Source organism: Ctenopharyngodon idella, chromosome 2, assembly GCF_019924925.1.
Source record: "Ctenopharyngodon idella isolate HZGC_01 chromosome 2, HZGC01, whole genome shotgun sequence".
Taxonomy (NCBI): Eukaryota; Metazoa; Chordata; class Actinopteri; order Cypriniformes; family Xenocyprididae; genus Ctenopharyngodon; species Ctenopharyngodon idella.
In genome coordinates, this window is record NC_067221.1 from 17,431,369 (window position 1) to 17,452,551 (window position 21,183).

Consider the following 21,183-nt stretch of genomic DNA (forward strand, 5'->3'; position numbering starts at 1 on the left):
ATTCATATACTCATATATTACTAATGTTTTTGACCAAGTGCCAGACAGAGGCGTTTCTCTCCACTGCGGTAGATGGCAGCATTGACATGTACAGCCTGCAGCGCTCTACATCAGTCCAGTGAAGAACAGGACGTTTATGGCTATTCCTGGCTGTCCTATGTGGAACGATTTTCCATCGCTGCCGGGCGTGTTTATGCACTAGGTTTACCCATAACTTACAGCTCCACCTGCCCTAGACTCGACAGCTTTATTATTTCGTGATGGCGGCGAGTGCCAAGCGAAAACAGGAGGAGAAACACTTGAAGATGCTTCGGGAGATGACCAGCCTGCCTCCTAATAGGAAATGCTTTGATTGCGATCAGCGCGGCCCGACCTACGCCAACATGACAGTAGGCTCGTTTGTGTGCACCACCTGTTCCGGAATACTGTAAGTTTATAACGAGGCCCCTCATATTCACACAGTTGGTGTATGAACTTGTTGTTTTTCCCCAAGAGTCTGTATGGGCAGACGCCTAACAACCCCTCCCATCTGAGAGATCATCTGCAGAATGTGTCCCAGCTGTCTCTAACATCATCATAACATCAGCTTTCACAAAAATAGCACGAGATTCAGAGCCAGAGCAGCCGAACTTCACGCTCCGTTTCAAATAACACGGTGTGACGTTTGTGCTTAATGGCTAATTGTGAGTATGTGTTCTTAAAGTACTGTGTCAACGTATGACACACCCATGTTTAAACATTACAGCTGATTATGCATAAATTATGTTCATAACTAGATAAATTGAAAAGAATATGAGTGTTTTGAACTTAGAGACAATGCCACAAGTGAAAATGTCGGTATGATATTGTGGTGCTGAGATTGGGGCCCCTGGCAGTGCACATGGGGTCTCAGTTCATTGGATGGTAAGAAGATGTCTCTATGACATTTTGGTGCAGCGTTATGACAGGGGCCAACATTGACCACCAGGGGTCCCCAGAAGGCTTTGGGGCTCCACACTGGAACGTCAATTTACAGTACTAAGTCAAAAGTGCCACCCCTGATGTCAGTGTCTTTATGACATTCTTCTGGTGCCAAAATCGATATGACAGGGCCTCCACAAGGGCCTCCGGGGGCCCTCCTAGGGCTTTTGGGCTCCACAGGAACTCAATTTCTGGTCCTAAGTCAAAAGAGCAACCCTCGATGTCAGTGACTTTATGATATTCTGGTGCCTAAATATGACAGGGGCCCCAAACAGAGCTGCAGGCATCTGAACAGTGCTATAGTACACTGCCTTGACTCAATTATAATGATTAAAGGGTTAGTTCACCCAAAAATGAAAATAATGTCATTTATTACTCACCCTCATGTCGTTCCACACCCGTAAGACCTTCGTTAATCTTCGGAACGCAAATTAAGATATTTTTGTTGAAATCCGATGGCTCAGCGAGGCCTGCATAGCCAGCAATGACATTTTCTCTCTCAAGATCCATTAATGTACTAAAAACATATTTAAATCAGTTCATGTGAGTACAGTGGTTCAATATTAATATTATAAAGCGACGAGAATATTTTGGTGCGCCAAAAAAACAAAATAACGACTTGTATAGTGATGGCCGATTTCAAAATACTGCTTCCTGAAGCTTCAGAGCGTTATGAATCAGTGAACCGCTGATTCGACATGCTGATTCATAACGCTCCGAAGCTTCCTGACACAGTGTTTTGAAATCGGCCATCACTATATGTCATTATTTTGTTTTTTTGAAAAAATATTCTCTTCGCTTTATAATATTAATATTGAACCACTGTACTCACATGAACTGATTTAAATATGTTTTTAGTACATTAATGGATCTTGAGAGAGGAAATGTCATTGCTGTCTATGCAGGCCTCACTGAGCCATCGGATTTCAACAAAAATATCTTAATTTGTGTTCCGAAGATTAACAAAGGTCTTACGGGTGTGGAACGACATGAGGGTGAGTAATAAATGACATTATTTTCATTTTTGGGTGAACTAACCCTTTAAAATGTATAACAATTATATAATTTTAATATTTTTAAAATTTTAATTTATATAATTAATAATTCATTTTTTTTATTCTGCCAGCAAAGGTTAAAAGTATGATCATTTAGAAAAGAAAAAAACATCCCTCTTCAAAAATCCATACATTTTGAGGTATCATTTGTGCCTATAGTGAAAAGATGTTTTATCCAGAAGAATAATAAATATAAGCACCAATAATAATGTAAACTTCTCAGAGTTTAGTCTTGTCTATGCAGTGGCCAAATTTGTGATGTTTGTCATTTGATTTGTACCCCAGACGAGGCCTCAACCCTCCACACAGAGTGAAGTCCATTTCTATGACAACTTTCACCCAACAGGAAATCGAGTTCTTACAAAAACACAGCAATGAGGTACTACATGCTTTAACACATTACAGTCTATGCACATACTGAGGCTCCTCTAATTTTTCTCTCTTTTTTGTGCTCAGGTCTGCAAACACATCTGGCTGGGGTTGTATGATGACAAGAGCTCTGTGGTCCCAGATTTCCGTGAACCTCAGAAAGTCAAAGAGTTTCTTCAGGAGAAATATGAGAAGAAAAGATGGTAAGGAGTCTCTGGTCAGATCCATCCTCCTTTTGTGACACTGTGTAGCATGTTGTTGTTTTTTTGTTTGTTTTTTTGCTTTGTACACGTATCTGATGAGCCAAATGCTTTTGAGATGATGCAGTTTCATAAAATTTCAGGTTGCATTACTGTTATTGTAGTGCAGTAAAGCTGTTCATTTTCATACAGAGGTTCTTAAATAAATTCTTCAATAAATTCTGATGAAAAACCCCTGTGGAATCAGGAAATTACACTAAATTACAAAATCTGTACTTTACAAAGTCTCAATAAAGGCAAAAAGAAATCTAAATCCACATCGAACCTTCACACTATCTTCCAGCCCACAGACCTGAAATGCCTTAGAAAAAAGGATATTAAAATATATTGACTCCTAACACAGTTATTGATTTACTGTTGATGAATTTTCGATTATGAAATCGCAAAGGCTGCGTTTATTTTTATTTTTTTTTTTATGCGCAGCTTGTCAATGAAGTATGGCTCCAAATGCTAATCCATCTGAGAGTTTGAGTCGCTTATAACATACATTTGGAAAAGCAACACGCAGCAAACATCTTTCCAGACATGAGAAGCATTTATTAACAGCTTGTCCAACAAAAGACAACATTTAATAACATGTTTTACTCCAAACTCACTTCATAACGACAGTTGAGCATCCTTCTGTGAGATGATGTGGCTTCTCACACAGAATAAGGCAGTCGTGTGTTTTAGTCATGTTTAATCAATCAAAGCGTTTCAATCTTCAGTTTATTCAGCTACAGCAATAGTATGATGCCCATAGGGTTTTCCTGGAATGACGCGCGTTATCTACTTCTGCCGCAGGGCATATTTGGATTTTCTGTGCAAGAGCACCCTCTGGCTTTCAGATGGAAAAGCATTTACTGCTGATCACAGAGCCGTACAGCTCTGACAAGCTGTGCATAAAATAATCGCAGCCTTTGCCAAATCTTGTGCGGTTTAATTCCAATAAATTGTGCAGCCCTAATAAACATGCAACATTGTCAAGCCAGGAGTTCCTTCAGGTGATTCTAATGGGATTTTAGAATGTAGATTTCAGTTTGAGTAGTCCTCAAATAAGTGCAGCCTTGATGAGCATAAGAGACTTCTTTCAAAAACATTAAAACATCTTACCGACCCCAAACTTTTGAAGGGTAATGTATGACTGTGTAAATGATGTTGTAGAACAAATCTCTTATCAGCCAACTTTTTTTTACTCTTAAATCAGAAACCTCATTATAAAAAATAAAAAAAAATATTCAAATTCATACAAAACTATAAAATCCCCAGGGAGCCCATGGCAAATTAGCCCTCCGGGTTGGCCTACAAATTGACAGCCATATTATTATGCCATCGTCATTTGCAGGTATGTTCCCCCAGAACAAGCCAAGGTGATAGCTTCTGTGCAGGCCTCAATATCTGGTTCATCTGCTAGCAGTACCAGTAGCACCCCAGAGGTTCTTCCCCAGCCCCTCAAAACCCTGCATCTCACCAAGACCCCATCTAACCAGGTAACTACGCACAACCACCTACACATTTGTACTTTCATTCGCAATCACAAACCGGTTACTTTTTCTCTGTGAAATCAGGTTATGCCCTGCTTTTCTCTTCATGCCTTCGTTTCTCTCAGTCCCCAGTGACCAGTCGTGTTCAGGCCCAAACTGCAGGCCAGGAGAAGAAGTTTGACCTCCTCTCTGACTTGGGTGGAGATATTTTTGCTGCCCCTCAAGCTCAAACTGCCAGCTCCTCAAACTTTGCTAATTTTGCACATTTTAACAGGCCCTCAGGTAACCATTAATAATAAAAACTATTAACTTAAATAGGCTGACAGCCTTAATTTATGTATAAGGGAAAGGTATATTTGGATGCCGTGGATGGTCACAAGTTTTGCTGCTATTAAACATCTTGTAGCTTTAAATGTCTATGCTCAATATGTCATGTCAACTACCCTACTCTACAACCATTTGTGAATGAAGTCAGTCAGCTCAGTGTTTTGCTTTTGGTTGCCTCATTTTTGTCAGAACCATGATTTCAGACTTTCACTTTAATTTTCCTCATCAGTCCTGTTTTTTGTTCACCCTGTGCCATCTGTAGCACAAAATAATTCAACCACAGACTTTGCCAATTTTGATTCCTTTGGAAACGCCAGTGTACCGTCAAATTTTGGCACATCACCCCCCTCAAAGCCTTCCCTTCAACAACCCCACACAGGTACCACACCCTGCCCCCATCTATTGTGTATTATGTTCACCTGTATTTCCATTTCCTGTCATGGCTGTTACAGAATGTTATTGGCTAAATTTCACCTCTGCTGATGCTAGCTTACTTTAACAGTGCTGTACCAGTCATTTAAGGAAGATAATGGGTAAAAGAAAGTACTTTTTCTCCGCATCTATTAATTTATTTAAAAATACATTCAAAATAAAAAGAATGGAAAACATCAAGTATTATTTGATTATTTCATAGGGGAAAAATATTTTAAGGTTATGTGGTGCAACTGATATGCAGGGGTAAAAAACATATCATAATAAAAGATAAAACAGGAAATTATATCCTAGAGAGGACCTCTACATACCTTCATGACTGTGTGACGAAGCAAGGTTAGTTCAAGTTGTAAAATGTTATGTGGTGCAACTAAAAATATATATATAAATTGCACCAGTGTTATTTTAGTATTATTTATATACTATTATAATATTTAAATTTTAAATTCTATTTTTAGTTATCATTTTAGTAATGTTGTTGTGCTGCTTTTGTCATTTTTATTACGGTAGTTTTTAAAAAAAAAAAAAAAATTCAATAAAGCTTTAATTTATTTTCATTTCTTTTGCAGTTTTACTAGTAATTTTAGTACTCAAACTTGCATATTTCATTTATAATTTTTGTTTGTATTTTAAGTTTTTCATCTAATATTTAAATTTTTCTTTATTTCAGTTACCAAAAAACTTTTTTAATATTTTCCAGATGTAAGGAGAATGTTACTTTTTACTCAATAGTTACACCGCATGAAGTTTATAGAGTCATTTTAACTTTTATTGAAAATGGTATAAAATCCATACAAAACCAACATAAATACAAAGAGTACATATCATGCACATCTAAATTTTATTTTTTAAGTATTTCTCCTTTGTGATTGTGGACACTTGATTTTAAAGTGTTCTTATTGGTTTCTAAATGGTTTAGCACCCTCATACCTCTCTGACCTGTTGATAGATGGTGATAACCCAGTGAGAGCTCTTAGGTCTGCCAATCAGAGGCTTTTAGTTGTTCCAAAAATGAGGCTAGGGGCGATCGGGTATTTGCTGCAGCCGCTCCTAAACTTTGAAACAGCCTGCCAGTTCAAATAAGAACTGCCCCTACATTGCCCATTTTTAATTTGAAGTTAAAATCTTTTCTATTTGATCTGGCTTAGAATTTGTGATTTGATACCTTACTCCTTTATGCTCTTTTTGTCCACTTGTGACTTTGTGCCTGCCTGAATGTATTTCAGGGTTATATTTGTTATGTCTTCTTGTACAGCACATTGGTCAATGGCAGTTGTTTTTAATTGGCCTTATAAATAAATTGAATTGAATTAAGACAATAAGTCTTGAATAAATGAATTTCCATTTAATTTATACGTAATTTTTGCGATTCAGGAGGAGGCATGTCCGTTCCTCCACTACCAAGTATGGCCCCTGCCCCGCCTCAGAGTGGTTTATCAAGAGAGGACCGATACGCTGCCCTAGCTGAGCTTGACAGTGCCCTCAGTTCCACCGTTACCAGCGGGAGCGCACAAGGGTGAGAGATTACTGCATTACTTATATACTCTGCACAATCTGCCTTGCTTTTTAGGCTGTTCATGTCTATGTTTTTGTGTGTTCTTGCACTACCAAAGTGTGTATGGAGGTGTCCCAGGAGCTGCTGCACCTCCAGCTCAGCCAGGACTACCCAACATGCAACAGGGTTATGCAGGTGGAACTTTTAAGATTCTTTTAAGTAAGTTTTAACATGAAAGTCTTTTAAACTGACTCAACACTTTTTATCGTGCAGCCGCTCCCTCCACAAACCCATTTGTGGCTGCTGGGATGGTTCAGGAGCCCATGTCTACAAATCCATTCCAAACCAATGGAAGAGCAGCCGCCTCAGGTAAAACCTAGCTTTGGTCGAGATCAGCATGCTCGTTATGTGTGTGTCCATTCAAGGAATGAGCAGATGAAACATGCTACTCCTCCTCTGGTCTCCTTTTATTTACTTTAGCCTCATTTGGCACTGGCTCCATGAGCATGCCAGCTGGCTTTGGGAACGCAACCAGTTACTGCCTGCCAACCAGTTTTAGTGGGACCTTCCAGCAGCAATTCCCTGGCCAAGGTCCCTTTCCCCCACCTGCAGCCTACCACCAACAGCCCAATGGTATGTGAGACTATATTTGTGTTTCCGTGAGTGTGTGGTGACCCAAACCCCCAGTGGCTTATGCCTTTCTTTTATGCATACTGTTATAAGTCATGAGAAAGGCTGTGTTTGTATTGTATTAAGCATCAGCTCTTTTTGCTTTTCCTGCTTTGATGTGAGTTTTGGTGTTGCATGTGTTGGAGTAGCAGGTTCAGTGCTTTAGCATTGAGGTCAGTTTTTAATGTCTGTCAATAGCTATGTTTCCGTCCATCTATTTAATGCGCATTTTGGGATATCGCATCAAAAACTGCTGGATGGAAATGCCAAGATGTGTATAAATTCTAAAAATGCGCATAAAAAAACTTATGCGCTCATTTAAGTCGGATAAATTTTCTATCCAATAAGAAAACATGCACATAAACTATGACGGAAATACATTTACCGAATAAATTCCTCGATGCGCATGTGACTCTGCGCGATGGGATGGCATAACTGTACTAACCAGTGGAAAAATCTTGTTGCAAAGCATCTGAAATGCTGTTTTGGTCATGCAGAAGTCTGTCGTCAATGTGGTTCGGTATAATTCCTCCCAGAACTCTCTTACATGACTGCGTACCCAAACAGCAGCATTCACCTCTGAAAGCAAGATAACACATTTATTGCGTTTCTTCTGTGCACTCTGAGATGCAAATAATTTATTATATATGAAAATTATTATATACAGTGGCTTCTCCTATGTTTCTTAGTGATATTTAGCACCAGTTTATCAGGAAGTGACGATTTTGTTCTCTTTGACTCACTGGATGGAAACGGTGCTTTATTCGCAAATGTTTTATGCGATATTGCAATTTTGCGCATAAGTTAAATTCACAACTTTGGATGGAAACATAGCTAATGTAACACATCAGCTCCATGGCCTTTCTTCTTTTATGGCCCTCCTCAGGGGGGTTTCCAGCCTATGGACAAGCTAAACCTATGGGCAACTATGGGCAGCCGGTCACAGGACCTGGGATCTCCAGCAACCCATTCATGGTAAGCAAGTCAATTGCTATGAAGTATGAAGGATACTCTTTATTTATTGCTTTAAAGCGTTAGTTCACCCAAAAATTAAATTTCTGTCATTAATTACTCACCTTCATGTCATTCCAAAGACCTTCATTCATCTTCAGAACACAAATTAAGATATTTTTGATAAAATCCGAGAGCTTTCTGATCCCCCAGAGAAAGCAGTGCGGAATGCAATTACCACTTTCAAGGGCCAGAAAGGTAGTAAAGACATCGTTAAAATAGTCCATGTGACTACAGTGGTTCAACCTTAATTTTATGAAGTGACGAGAATCATTTTTGTGCGCAAAAAAAAAAACGACTTTAGTCAACAGTTTCTTCTCTTCTGTGTCAGTCTCTGATGCTTTTCACATTTCATAAACACAATGCAGCTCTTCCAGGTTCTACGTCAGAACGCCGGCTCAGTATTAGCAGGCTCCTGCATCAGCACCATAAGCATGCATTGTGCTGTTCACGTGAACAGTGTCGGAGACTGACATGGAAAAGAAATTGTTGAATGAAGTCGTTATTTTTGTTTTTTGTTTGCGCACAAAAAGTATTCTCGTCGCTTCATAAAATTAAGGTTGAAACCTTTACTACCTTTCTGGGCCTTGAAAGTGGTAATTGCGTTGCTGTCTATGGGGGATCAGAAAGCTCTCATCACAAATATCTTAATTTGTGTTCTGAAAATGAACGAAGGTCTTACGGGTTTGGAACAAAATGAGGGTGGGTAATTAATGGCAGAATTTTCATTTTGGGTGAACCCTTTAACAGAGTGGTTCTCAACGTTTTTGACTTGAAGGCCCTCTTCTGGTATTTCGGCTGCGATCATGACAAAGTAACTTTTTTACTAACAGAAAATGGGAGTGTTGATATTTGAATTAACCAGTATTTATTTTGTAATTCCTGAAATTTAAAGAACTGTGTTCAAAAAAAGACCAAAAAAACTATAGTTATTGAGGGGGAAAATATGATTTCTGTTTACATCTTGTTTTTTTTTTTTGTTTTTTTTAGCATTTTAGTTAATTTTGAATATATTAATATTTTAATAATACTGATATAAATGTTATTAATAACAATATGTTAATATAAGCAATTTTAAGTCACCCTGCAGCCCTCTCAGAAGTTTGAGCCGATCTAATTTGAGAAACACTGATTTAAATCATCACATCCAAACATTGTTTACTTAGAACGTTTTACATATAGTTTGTTTGGAGTAATTTATTTGGAATCAAGTTAGTTTGGTTTGTTTATGCATATATTAAGATTTTGACAATAAAGACTATTGGACCAGCGTCACCGATCCCACTCCCCCAAAAAATGGACACTGTACTGACATTTATTGATGTGGATCATCATGTTTTATGTAAAATGACACTGATGGCGGAGAGTTTAATGTAGAGAGAGTGGTCAACACAATAATTCATTCCCTTACCTTATCTTGACAAACTAAAACTCTTTTCAGATGACACTTCACAAAAATACATTTATTTCTGCATGTGTAAAACTTTTTCAATTAGCACCAGACTACTGAACGCACCTTTTAAAGGATTAGTTCACTTTAAAATGAAAATTACCCCATGATTTACTCACCCTTAAGCCATCCTAGGTGTATATGACTTTCTTCTTTCTGATGAACACAATTGGAGTTATATTAATAAATATTTTTGAACTGCGAGAGTTTTACACTTTCTTTGTAAGTTGAATACAGAAGGCGGTCTGGCAGAAGCTAGATATTTAACTTTATAACTTGTTAAATATGGATATTTTTCTTACACGAACACATCACTTAGCTTCAGAAGGCCTTTATTAACCCCTCGGAGTACATTTATAATGGATGGATGCTCTTTCTTGAGCTTTATACTCATTGGTCCCATTCACTGCCATTATAAAGCTCGGATGCGTCAGGATATTTATTAATATAACTCCGATTGTGTTCATCAGAAAGAAGAAAGTCATATACACCTAGGATGGCTTGAGGGTGAGTAAATCTTGTGGTAAGATTTCATTTTAAAGTGAACTAATCCTTTAATGTCTTGATTGCAGTCTTGATTCTTAATGGTTTTACGTCTATTGTACTTTATATTGGGCCACATTAAACATAATGTGTTCTCAAGTCTTCTTATCCACAATTATTATGATAATTTGAAGTAGAACTTAATATAATTGAATATTGCTTTTTTGAAAAGTAACAGTACTTCTAATGCGCTTCTAAATCTGCAATACGTTGTTGCTTGATGGCATAAATTATGAATCTAACCTTCAGAACAATGTTTCTTTATCCACTCTGATGCTTACGTTTGCCTTCTCTTGTCATCTTCTCTTCAGGGTGGAGGGCCGGCTGGACAGTACCCAACAGGAGGTTCCTCCACAAACCCCTTTCTCTAAAGCGCTTTTTCCACCACATTTCATCATGCACACATTCCGCATCACCAATGCTCTAAACATTGTCTTCAAGAATCTGAAAGTATTCAGATTTTGTATTTACTGCACTGAGTCTTTGACATTTCTAGAGAAAGAGCTGTGGATACGCAGGTGATGGTCTTCCCCACCCATCGGTGTATTCTGGACAAAAATCCACGATTGTCCCTCCTCATATATGCCTTCAGCGCAATAAGTAATGTTTTATGCCTAGAAAGTAAGCTCCTTGTGCATATCAGCATTTGTAATCCTTTTAAAAACATGTTATTCACAAAGAGAAACTGACGGAACAGCAGAACACAATGGTGTCTAGGGATGCTGTGATTAGCTGTACAAACAACTTCAGTTTGTCCTTAGCACCTGCTCTAGCAGAAATGTTTCGTTCAGTCGAGGCGAAAACACATTGTGAGGAATAGACGCCACTAATCGCCTCAAGGAGGTAAGAAAACATGGTTTGGATTAAAACCTGACACATATTGTAAAGGCAGAGGAGCTCAGCACAAGCGGCTATGTAGATAAAGCAGGTGTCTACAGCACAAAAGGGCCGAGTAGATGTAAGTGGTAGAGTACGCTTTTCTATGATCTCCCCTCGGGGTCTCTATAGCCGCACCTTGGGAAATTGGCAGGTCTGACCTGCGGTGTTCTCCGTCGATGGATTTTTGACCACATCAAAAGTTACCATTACAGGAATACAAGTTAATGTGTACATATATAAATATATGTATAAAATATTAAATGATTTTTAACTACTGTGTTACATGTGCCTGTTTGTGCTTTTTTGTCACACTTCATTGAGCAAAGCTAGAGTTTTTAGTTCTCAATTATGTTGATTATCACGTATGAATAATTAGAGGAAATTAATCAATTTGTTTTTGTAGTCAAGTTTTTACAAGATTATCTCCCACCCTAACAGATATTAGACACTCTTAAAAATAAAGGTTATTTAGTGGCATTAATGGTTCTGTGAAGAACCTTTCTATTTCACAAATGGTTCTTTATAGTGGAAAAAGGTTCTTTAGATTGTTAAAATGTTCTTCACACTATAACAAATTGGTTATTTTAAGAACTGTAGGTTCTTTTGGGAAACCAAAATGGTTCTCTGGAATCGCAACGAAAAACCCCTTTTGGAACCTGTTTTTTTTAGGAGTGGGAATGTAGGGACATGTAAATAATAGCAAAGGAAGAGAAGACATTTTTAATGATGGAAAAAAAACGGATTCATCCTAACTACTGGAGCAAGTAATAAACGTGAAATAACTGAACCAAAATAACACGCACAGGCTGTGACGCCTATTTTTATTTTCCTGTATGAACAGTCATTAATTACATATTCTTTAGAACAGTTTTGTTTAACGCATTTATCTAGCTTATAATTAGAGTATTATCAGAGGGTCATCATTTCTAAATTTGTTCTGTTAAAGCTGCCAGATGAAATAACTTCAATCATCCATTTTATTTCTCGTCACAATAGACGACTTATGTCGAGCTATTAAATGTTTTGTTTATTGGTGTATACAGTGGATTAATGAATTATTCAGACCCCTTCATTTTTCACATTTTATGTTGCAGCCGTATGCTACAATGCGCGCGACACTGTAATATTTATATTTGCGAGTTTGCCACAATTTTCGTGAAAACACAAATATTCGTCTGATAAAGAGAAATGCGTTCATTCATCCAGTTAGTAGGAGAAGCATCCAGCCACCTATCAAACGTGATATAAAAATATGGCGATTATGAATGTGAAATCACGCTGATATTTACCCCTGGAGATGATGACGCAAACTGTGGAGTTTCTGTTGTCCTGGTAACGCGTCAACGGTATCCGGGAATGGCGAGCTTGCTGGGAGAAACTCTGTTTGAGATCAGTGGACAAGGTCCTGCACCTATGAAGGACTATTTCCACTTTGCAATTACACAGTCTGAGGTTTGTTAGCTTTTTTAATATTGTTAATACCAATGCTTTACTCTTGCAGCAGCTTTATGACCAAAAGTTTGCTATTTGTTTGTTTATCTCTTCTCTTCTAGATCCTCCAACTCAATGCTAAATTTTACACAAATGTTAACGCTGGAATTAAATTTGTTAAGAAAATGAAATTAACACTTCTGTGTCTTCATCCGGTCCGAAATGGTAGACTTTTGGCTGTAACGTAAACTTTTATTAACCCATGTTGAGCATAGAGTTGATTCTGAACCTAAATGGTTGTAATTCCTGAATGATTTGGAATACAAAGCTAAAGTTGGTCTTTTTAAGGAAGGCACTCAGCAGATTATTGCAAAAGCACTTCAAAAAATGAAAGTGTAAGAAAAAGTTAGGCTATAGAAGTTTGTTTGCTGTAAAGCAAATGTACCGAACTAACCATTTTTATTTTATACAAAATATATATTTTACAAAATAATTTGGATGCTAATATTGCTAGAAAAACAAAGCCATGTGTCTAACCAAGTTGTTATAATTTGAAGCTGATTTAACAAAAACTGAAAAGGTATTAAAGTACAGTTTTCATGGTAACACCATGTCTAATTTCAAAACTGTTCTCACATGATGAATTTTGAGTGTTTAATATTTTGAATGATAAGTTACCTAATTTATGGTGATTACTAAATTATGTGATGGTGAAAAAAGCCAACAAAAAAGCAGGCCAAGTGTCACTTAAAGGGATAGTTCACCCAAAAATGAAAATTATGTCATCCTCAATGTTGTTTCAAACCTGTATGAATTTCTTTCCAAAGAAGATATTTTGAAGAATATGGGTAACAAAACATATGATGGGCCCCATTGACTTACATAGTATTTTGTTCTCCATACTATGGAAGTCAGTGGGGCCCCATCAACTGTATGGTTACCAACGTTCTTCAAAATATCTTCTTTTGTGTTCAGCAGAAGAATGAAATTCATACAGGTTTGGAACAACTTGAGGGTGAGTAAATGATGACAGAAGTTTAATTTTTGGGTGAACCATTCCTTCAACAAGCTAAACTAGCTGCAATCATCACATTGAAGTTTAAAAGATACATAAAGAAACTTTTGGTTACTACTCAGGATCCTACAACATAACACTCTGGAGATGACTAAAAGCCACTATGCACCTAAAAAAGAAAAGAAAAATGTAGGAAAAATGCTCTGTTTTTATGTCTCGGTTTTATTGTAGACTATTATTTATGATAATTATGAACATCCCTCACTCCAGGTTATTTGGAGCTGGTGGAAGATTTCTTTGAGATCAGACTGCAGGAACACACCACCAGGACAACTGAGAGAATCACATGAAGACTTTTTAGAAGACAGCCGTCTGCAAAGTAAGTTATTCAGCAACTTTACTTGTGCTTGCTTCCTTACTATTCTAGACATACACTTCATGTTTAAGCTACATTTCAAATAAAGTGTGTGAAGTGTCTTAATCTAGCCTGTTTCTCATTCAATGACAAATTCAATGAACAACCTGGTCCGTCTCTTCCAGATCAAGTGGCCATGGTATTCGGTCCTCGCATCTTGCAGTACTCCAAAAACTTATGCCAAGGCCACTATGATTACATTGCCCGTCTCCCAAATGCTTTACTTTTCACCATCATGGCACATCTAGACCTTGAAGACATTTCAGGTCTTTCACGCACCTGCCGTAAGTTTAGAGAGGTAAGGCCTGTTGTAATTTCAAGAGTCATTGAGCCAAACCAAGTGCCATTAGTAATAAAATAGCTCAAGCACACTTTTCAAGAAAAATTTTTCACATAAAATGTTTGTAAAATGTTTTAAATTTATTACAAATTGTAAATTGCTGTTTGTATGTATGTTAAATGGTTACATTGAAGTGTATGTGCTTTCTGATTTTTTGTTTGTTTTTTTCTCTCTCCAGCTTTGTAACTCCGAGGAGTTCTGGGAGCAGACTGTAAGGAAGCATTGTGACACTGTGACTCCAACAGTGGAAGCTTTAGCTAAGGAGGTTGGCTGGAGGACAATTTTCTTCACTAACAAGCTGCAGCTGCAGATGCAGATTAGCCGCCGGAAGCAGAAGGAGAATCAGCCTTGTGAAGATAAAAATGAGCCAAGTTCCTCTTCTGTTCCTTTGGAGTAAATGGCTTAAGACCCTATTCAATGTCTGATTAAGACTTTCTTTCTCAGAACACCATTTTTGCTTGTTTCATACATGGAAGATTCACTGTTGAAAATAGTGTGCACGTTGACTTAGTTGTACATCTGGCAGACTGTTACATTTTTCTCAAATCTAAAAAGTTTTTGAGCCAAAGTCCAGTTTTGAGGCAAAAACCAAATGTACTTTGCATTTCACAACTTGTAAGACAAACTCATAATCACTCATTTTCTGGCATAATTATTACATTATTTGGAGTTATTTTAATACATATCCAGATTTTTTAGAGCGTAAGTTCTTTACTCTACCAGACATAACGGATAACTCCTACAGTTCCAACAGTATTGTCCTGTTCAGATGCCAATTTTTGTGACGAGGAATCTAATATTTATGATATATACAAATTTTGAATGTTGTGTTATTGCAAGAACACTCTTGTTTTATTCATTAAAAATAAAAATTGCATTTTAATGATAAAATATATTCTATATTTTTTTATATTCATTTATTTAGTAAAAACCCTAGAATAAAAATACCTTTTAGCTCAGTTTCTTAAGAAAAAAAATTCCAATCCAATTATTTCACAGCTCAACTCTTTTGTTGGCTTCCTTTCAATTCATTAAACCTGCCAAAACCAATCATCTCTCAAATATTCATAGTCACAGGAGAAGTGCCAAATTATCATCTCAGCTCTGGTTCGTCGTTTTAAATAACGTATGCTTGAGATAACAAGACTTTAGTTATTTATGAGCATGTGGTCAAAACACACCCCTCATACGCTCGGTAGATTACTGTTGCATGGCATTGTGTCACAACACAGGAAAAACCATGCGTGGGGGGATGTTCGAAACCTGAGATGCTGTGACTAGACCACTGGCTGCAGGTGAGAATCACTCAAGCGATTTGCATCTGTGAATAAGCTTGACAAAGAAAGGATACTGAAAGGCAAAATTGTTCACTTAGGATTGAGGAAGCAAGGCAGGAGGTGTTTCTGAGATTGAATTATGATTTATTAATCAAGCCTGAACAAGTGACAGACCAAAAATGACCAATACCAGCGATCAAACAGGTGAGTGGATTTCTAGATTTTTTTCACACTGCAATATATTGTCCAGAAATTTGTATTTGTTTTCTTAAATACAATCTGCTTCAGTAAACTGTTGGATTTTATCGCTATAATGTAACTAAAATGACTCCATTATTTTTATATGATTTTATATTCTCATTCTCCATTTAACATTGTTTTTTTGGTCTTTTTTTCTTTCCTCAGGGCTCACCAGCTCCAGTCTAGCAGAAAGCAACAGGCTCTTAGAGACCATTAAAGCATTTGTCCACTTTGGAGCTTTCATTGTCACTGGTCTCTTCGCCTGCCTCATCATAGCAACAGTGCGGCACAACCAGGAGCTGCGTCAGAACCCTCGTTACGTCCTGTTGTGTCAGCACTGCGTCTGTGTGTCCGGCTTCAACATCATGGGCGCAGCCGTGCACAGTCTTCGCAGTCTGCGTTGGCCGATTTTTCGAATCACCTGCTGGATCCTCTTCGACCTGCAGGTGGTGATGGCACGAGGTTTGATGATCACCCTCACGCTGATGTCCGTCAGCACCTGTCTGTCTATTTGCATGCCACTCCGTTACCCCATTCTGGTCCAGCGCTTCCACCGCTGGGTCATGCTGGTGGCTTGCATTCTAGCCCTGCTCAACCCCATAGTTTTTACCATCCTAGCCTGTGTGCGTTCTCCATGGGATCATGTGGTTGGGCTGGACACCGAGTGCTCTACGGCTTTGGAAGGTACAGCTTGCATTGCCAGTGCTTTAGCGTTGCTGTTATTGCTGGTGCTGCTCATCATTGGAAGCTACGTGGCGATTTATCTGGAAGGTAGACGTGCTGGCCATTTCACGCGATCCAACAGTAAAGGCCGTCACACCATTCTCATCCACAGCCTGCAGATAAGCCTGCACCTCCTGCCCTCCGTCATCATCATCTCCCGGCATCAGGAGACGCTCCCTGTGGCATTGGCAATTTTTGTCATCTTCAGTTTTGCGCAGTCACTGAGCCCTGTGGTGTTCGGCCTGCGCTGCAAAGAGCTCTACAAGGAGATGCTACATTTCCTGCCATGGTTCTGGGGAACTTGTAGTGGCTGTGGGCACGTTGGCAGCATGGATACCATCAGCACTGGGACAATAACCAGTGCAGAGACCGCAGCCAGTATAGAGACTAACACCTCTGCCAGCATGGCCACCATCACCCCATCTGCCATTATCACAGAATGTGAGGGTGAGAAAGAGAGGTCAGACTTCATAGAGTTAACTGTGTAAGTTAGAAACAAGCTGGACAAGGTGAAAAGTCTCTACAGTGTTAAAAGGTAATTGGCATTTTAAAATCCTAGAGACAGTGGCACCTCAATTTAAAAACACAGAGGGAGGTCGAGAGAAGAAATGAAACTGAGTTTGTCTGGTTTTGTTTCTTTTTTTAATCCCAGATAGAGAATAAAAAATTAAACATCAAAAGTTTGAGGTCAGTAATAATTTATTCAGCAAGGATGCATTAAATTGATCAAAAGTGACAGTAAAGACTTTTACATTGTTACAAAACAAATGCTGTTCTTTCTATTCAACTTTCTATTCATCAAATAATACTGAAAAAAGTGTATCACGGTTTTCACAAAAATATTAAGCAGCACAACTGTTTTCAACATTGATAATAAATTGATAATGAATGATTTCTGAAGGATCATGTGAAAAAAAAAAACATCAGCTTTGCCATCACAGGAATAAGTTACATTTTAAAATATATTCAAATAGAACACAGTTATTTTAAATTGTAATAATATTTCATGATATTATTAATGTGTTTACTAGTTTTTATTAAACAATTGTAGCCTTGGTGAGCATAATTGACTTCTTTCAATACATGTTTACACTATGTTTATATGAAGGTTTTTTCATATAAAACCTTCAAATTTAGGTGGTTTGTGAGAAATTTGATGTATTTTGTCCATAATATGTCATTTTGAGACTTATCTGTCTAAATATGTTTTTTCACTGATTTCACTGTAAGTTTGCAGTCTTTATAATGTCATTTGCACATCTGAGGAATAAATGACACATCTGACTCACATTTCTGCTAGATCACACTACATGCAAATAGGTGTGAAACTGGTAGTTGTTAAACTTTTCACCAGATGATGTGTCCTCACTTGAATTTCTGTAGAACAAGTCACGCTAAGGATTAAACGATTACATTTGCATATAATTGTTTTGCACAATTGTGTTTGAATGGGACGCTGCTAAGCTAGTATGTATTTAAGCCTTAAAGACTAGAGTTTGATTCTCTATCTCTGTGTTCAAATAATATATACATTCTAGAAATTTTCATTCTAATTACTTTATTCTTTTGAAAGAAGTTATTCTCTGGTATACCATGCAGGCCTCATCAAGTTTGGGTAACATTTATAAGACAATAAGTTACCATTGTTAGTTTGTTATTCATAATATATAAACAGATGTTAAGGTTTAATATAAAAAATAATAATAATAACTGTAAATAATAAACTAATAATGCATGCTGTATAAGTAAGTTTGTTGATTAAAGCCTTATTGTAAAGTATTGATGCATGTTTTGATTGTTTTATTTAGTGTATTCTGGAAAGGGATTTAGTATAAGATTAGTATATATTTAGATTAGTATAAGTGATATCATTTAATTTAATTATTTTGTCATATGAAGTAGTCTACCCATTAATGTTTCCTTTCTGCATGTTTTTTCTTCTGTTGTTTATTCCTGAAAAGAGTACGCATTAAATGGGTGGTTCAGTGGTTTTTTTCTTGGCTTGATTGTGCTTATGGGGCGCAGTTTAACATGTCTTAATGCTTCGTTTTCAAAAAAAAAAAAAAAAAAATAGCAACATAATACATTTAAAAGACATGTACAAACAAAAAAAAACGTACTTACAGTTAGGGGCCCATAAACAGCAGCTTCTGCTTTTAAAGTGGAAACTGTTTAATCTCTCAGTATGTTAATAGTCTTTGTGCAAATCCAGCATTGAACTCGTGTAGATTCTGGAAGCTGTCTTCTGTGCCGCATCCAGTGTAGACAGTATCACTGAATATAATGGGTTCTATTATCTTTTGACGCGGTGCAACGGTGTAGACAATTCTTCCGCTTCCATAATGCCGCGCGACATGGCCTCGCCCACTTTGTTGCGTGTTCTCGTGGGCAGGGTTTATGTTAATTGCAGGGTTTATGATGTCACCAACTCGGGAAGAATCTCGTTGTAGTCCAAACCGGTCGTTTTTGTAGGCATTAAACTGCCAAAACTTTAAAAGACAATATCTCCGTTTGCATTGAACTTTTTGCGCTGTAACTTTGCAGATACTGTTTATGCATTACACACTAACTAAAGTTAAAAAAGTGAAATCGCAATGAACCACCCCTTTAAAGGAACACTCCACTTTTTTTGAAAATAGGCTCATTTTCCAACTCCCCTAGAGTTAAACAGTTGAGTTTTACCGTTTTTGAATCCATTCAGCCAATCTCCGGGTCTGGCAGTACCACTTTTAGCATAGCTTAGCATAGTTTATTGAATCTGATTAGACCGTAAGCATCTCGCTCAAAAATGACCAAAGAGTTTCGATATTTTTCCTATTTAAAACTTGACTCTTCTGTCTGCATGGTTGCAAATGTCTCCATGGTACGGCAGCAAAGTTCCTTGATTATTATGCCGAAATGAGAGTATAGTTCCTAGCCATATCGGCCTAGAAAATCGCAACTTTTCATTTTCCGTGGGTCTTAGTACACGATGTAACTACAGAAGAGTCAAGTTTTAAATAGGAAAAATATCGAAACTCTTTGGTCATTTTTGAGCGAGATGCTAACGGTCTAATCAGATTCAATGAACTATGCTAAGCTATGCTAAAAGTGGTTCCGCCAGACCCAGAGATCGACTGAATGGATTCGAAGACAGTAAAACTCAACTGTTTAACTCTAGGGGAGTTGGAAAATGAGCCTATTTTCAAAAAAAGTGGAGTGTTCCTTTAATAAGGTCCTGTAAAATGGTTATATTACAAAACAGGTAACAAAAAAAAAACCTGTCGAGCATGTAATTAAAATAGATGCTTTCTTTGATCATATTTAGTAAGATTGGACAAGAACTTAAAATGATTGTCTAATGGTGCCGCTTTAATCTTGAGTAATCAGTTCTGTTTAGCATTCAGCATGGCAAGACGTCACCATAATGGACCCCTTTCACATTTCTGGGGTTCTCAGAAGTTGTTATATTTAGGTACACTTCTATAGCGGTGAATGGGAGACGACAGCAAATACAATTTTTGTATTTCCATTTGCTACAAAAGCAAAAGAAAAAATCCACGACAGCGTCTTCATGGCTTTCCAAGAGGGAAAAAATATTGAGAGATTGATTACAGCAGTCAGAAGAGAGAATGATGTGAAATTTGCCAACACTCCGATAGCTGTTGTATTAGAAACACTCACACACCAGTGTTGATTCTGTCAAGGTAATATAACCCAAAGCATAAAGTCATAAATGTATATAAAAAAAAAAAAAAATTAAAAATTAAAACTTGAAAAACTTAACTAGATTTGCGATGTTAGTAACTGTGGAAATGCATTATCACAGTCTGTGAAAAGGGTCCATAAAGACCTTCAGACAAAAACATTCATATCTAATGCTGAGCCTAAACAATTTGAGCCAAATCTGTATAAGGGACACTGAATCAATCAAATCGGTTTCTGTGGGAGTGACTATTGTTCTGTATTTATAAAAAAAAAAAAAAAAAACAGCATTCAAGCCTCTGCATCTGTAATCATCCCCATGTCACATTGTGTATATTAACAAGTGCTTTGACTTTTCCATTGTCTCTCTGGTCCTCTGTGCTTTGTCATTGAATGTAAACAACACACTCAATCCCTGTTCAGGTTTCTGTTTTTGTATTCCAGTCCCTGTAATGGCTGCAAAATTTCTGACACAAATCTTAACATTAAAAAATGTTTTCAGATTCTGTTTTGAACTTTGTTTAAAACATGATTGATTATGACATATTGTGATGTACTATTCAGTATGGTGTTTAATTGTATTGTATATTCTATGTAAGTTGCATGATCCTTATTTAATGTAATAGTATTAGAGTAGGATGTGCCACATTTTAAATGCAAGGTTACACGAATGTTACTGTTATCAGCTGATTTCTATGATTTGAAATTATTGAAATGTTTTATTAAGTTTTTTTAAATGTCCTCTCTGATCTTTCCTCATTTGTAAAACGTTATACCCATAAACCCTTCAGCCTCTGCAGAATGTAAACACTGATGTCTGATTGTCGGTATACAGCCACAAAGCATCTGCCATGAACAACATTTTGTAGATATTAACAATGTGGACAAAATAAGTCATACAAGCATTGTGACTGGAATGTAAGGCATGTGATTTGAGATTTAGCAGTAATAGTTAATAGAGAGTTATTATCATTATTAAATGCCATTGTGATTTACGACTCATTTGCAGAACATGGATTTGTAAAGACACCTCTTCCTCTTCTTCACATTACAGGTGTACTGCAATAAGGAAATATTAACTGAGACTTGTACATTTAATATAATGTGCATTTAATATTAATTTATATAATGCTATTTGAAGTTTT

At 37.2% G+C, this 21,183-nt stretch overlaps 3 protein-coding genes across 4 annotated transcripts; all 3 read left to right on the forward strand.

Moving 5' to 3' along the window:
- The first annotated feature begins 100 nt into the window (after positions 1-100).
- Positions 101-11,195, forward strand: agfg1b (ArfGAP with FG repeats 1b). Its single transcript, XM_051870359.1, has 12 exons — positions 101-427; positions 2,301-2,394; positions 2,472-2,587; positions 3,969-4,113; positions 4,233-4,389; positions 4,697-4,813; positions 6,241-6,382; positions 6,480-6,556; positions 6,635-6,730; positions 6,842-6,994; positions 7,917-8,005; positions 10,346-11,195. The coding sequence occupies exons 1-12, from the start codon at positions 261-263 to the stop codon at positions 10,403-10,405; spliced, it is 1,413 nt and encodes a 470-aa protein (XP_051726319.1). The 5' UTR covers positions 101-260; the 3' UTR covers positions 10,406-11,195.
- An 898-nt stretch (positions 11,196-12,093) lies between these two features.
- Positions 12,094-15,014, forward strand: fbxo36b (F-box protein 36b). Its single transcript, XM_051870394.1, has 4 exons — positions 12,094-12,365; positions 13,630-13,738; positions 13,900-14,072; positions 14,293-15,014. Exons 1-4 carry the CDS (start codon positions 12,270-12,272, stop codon positions 14,509-14,511), a joined length of 597 nt encoding a protein of 198 aa, XP_051726354.1. The 5' UTR covers positions 12,094-12,269; the 3' UTR covers positions 14,512-15,014.
- Positions 15,015-15,111: 97 nt separating this feature from the next.
- Positions 15,112-18,559, forward strand: LOC127499782 (olfactory receptor 2T2). Of its 2 annotated transcripts, XM_051870382.1 has the most exons (3): positions 15,112-15,409; positions 15,490-15,595; positions 15,797-18,559. In XM_051870382.1, the coding sequence occupies exons 2-3, from the start codon at positions 15,571-15,573 to the stop codon at positions 16,840-16,842; spliced, it is 1,071 nt and encodes a 356-aa protein (XP_051726342.1). In that variant the 5' UTR covers positions 15,112-15,409; positions 15,490-15,570; the 3' UTR covers positions 16,843-18,559. The 2 variants fall into 2 exon arrangements, with proteins under 2 accessions (XP_051726342.1, XP_051726333.1); XM_051870373.1 differs by having other exon boundaries at positions 15,112-15,595.
- Positions 18,560-21,183: the final 2,624 nt, after the last annotated feature.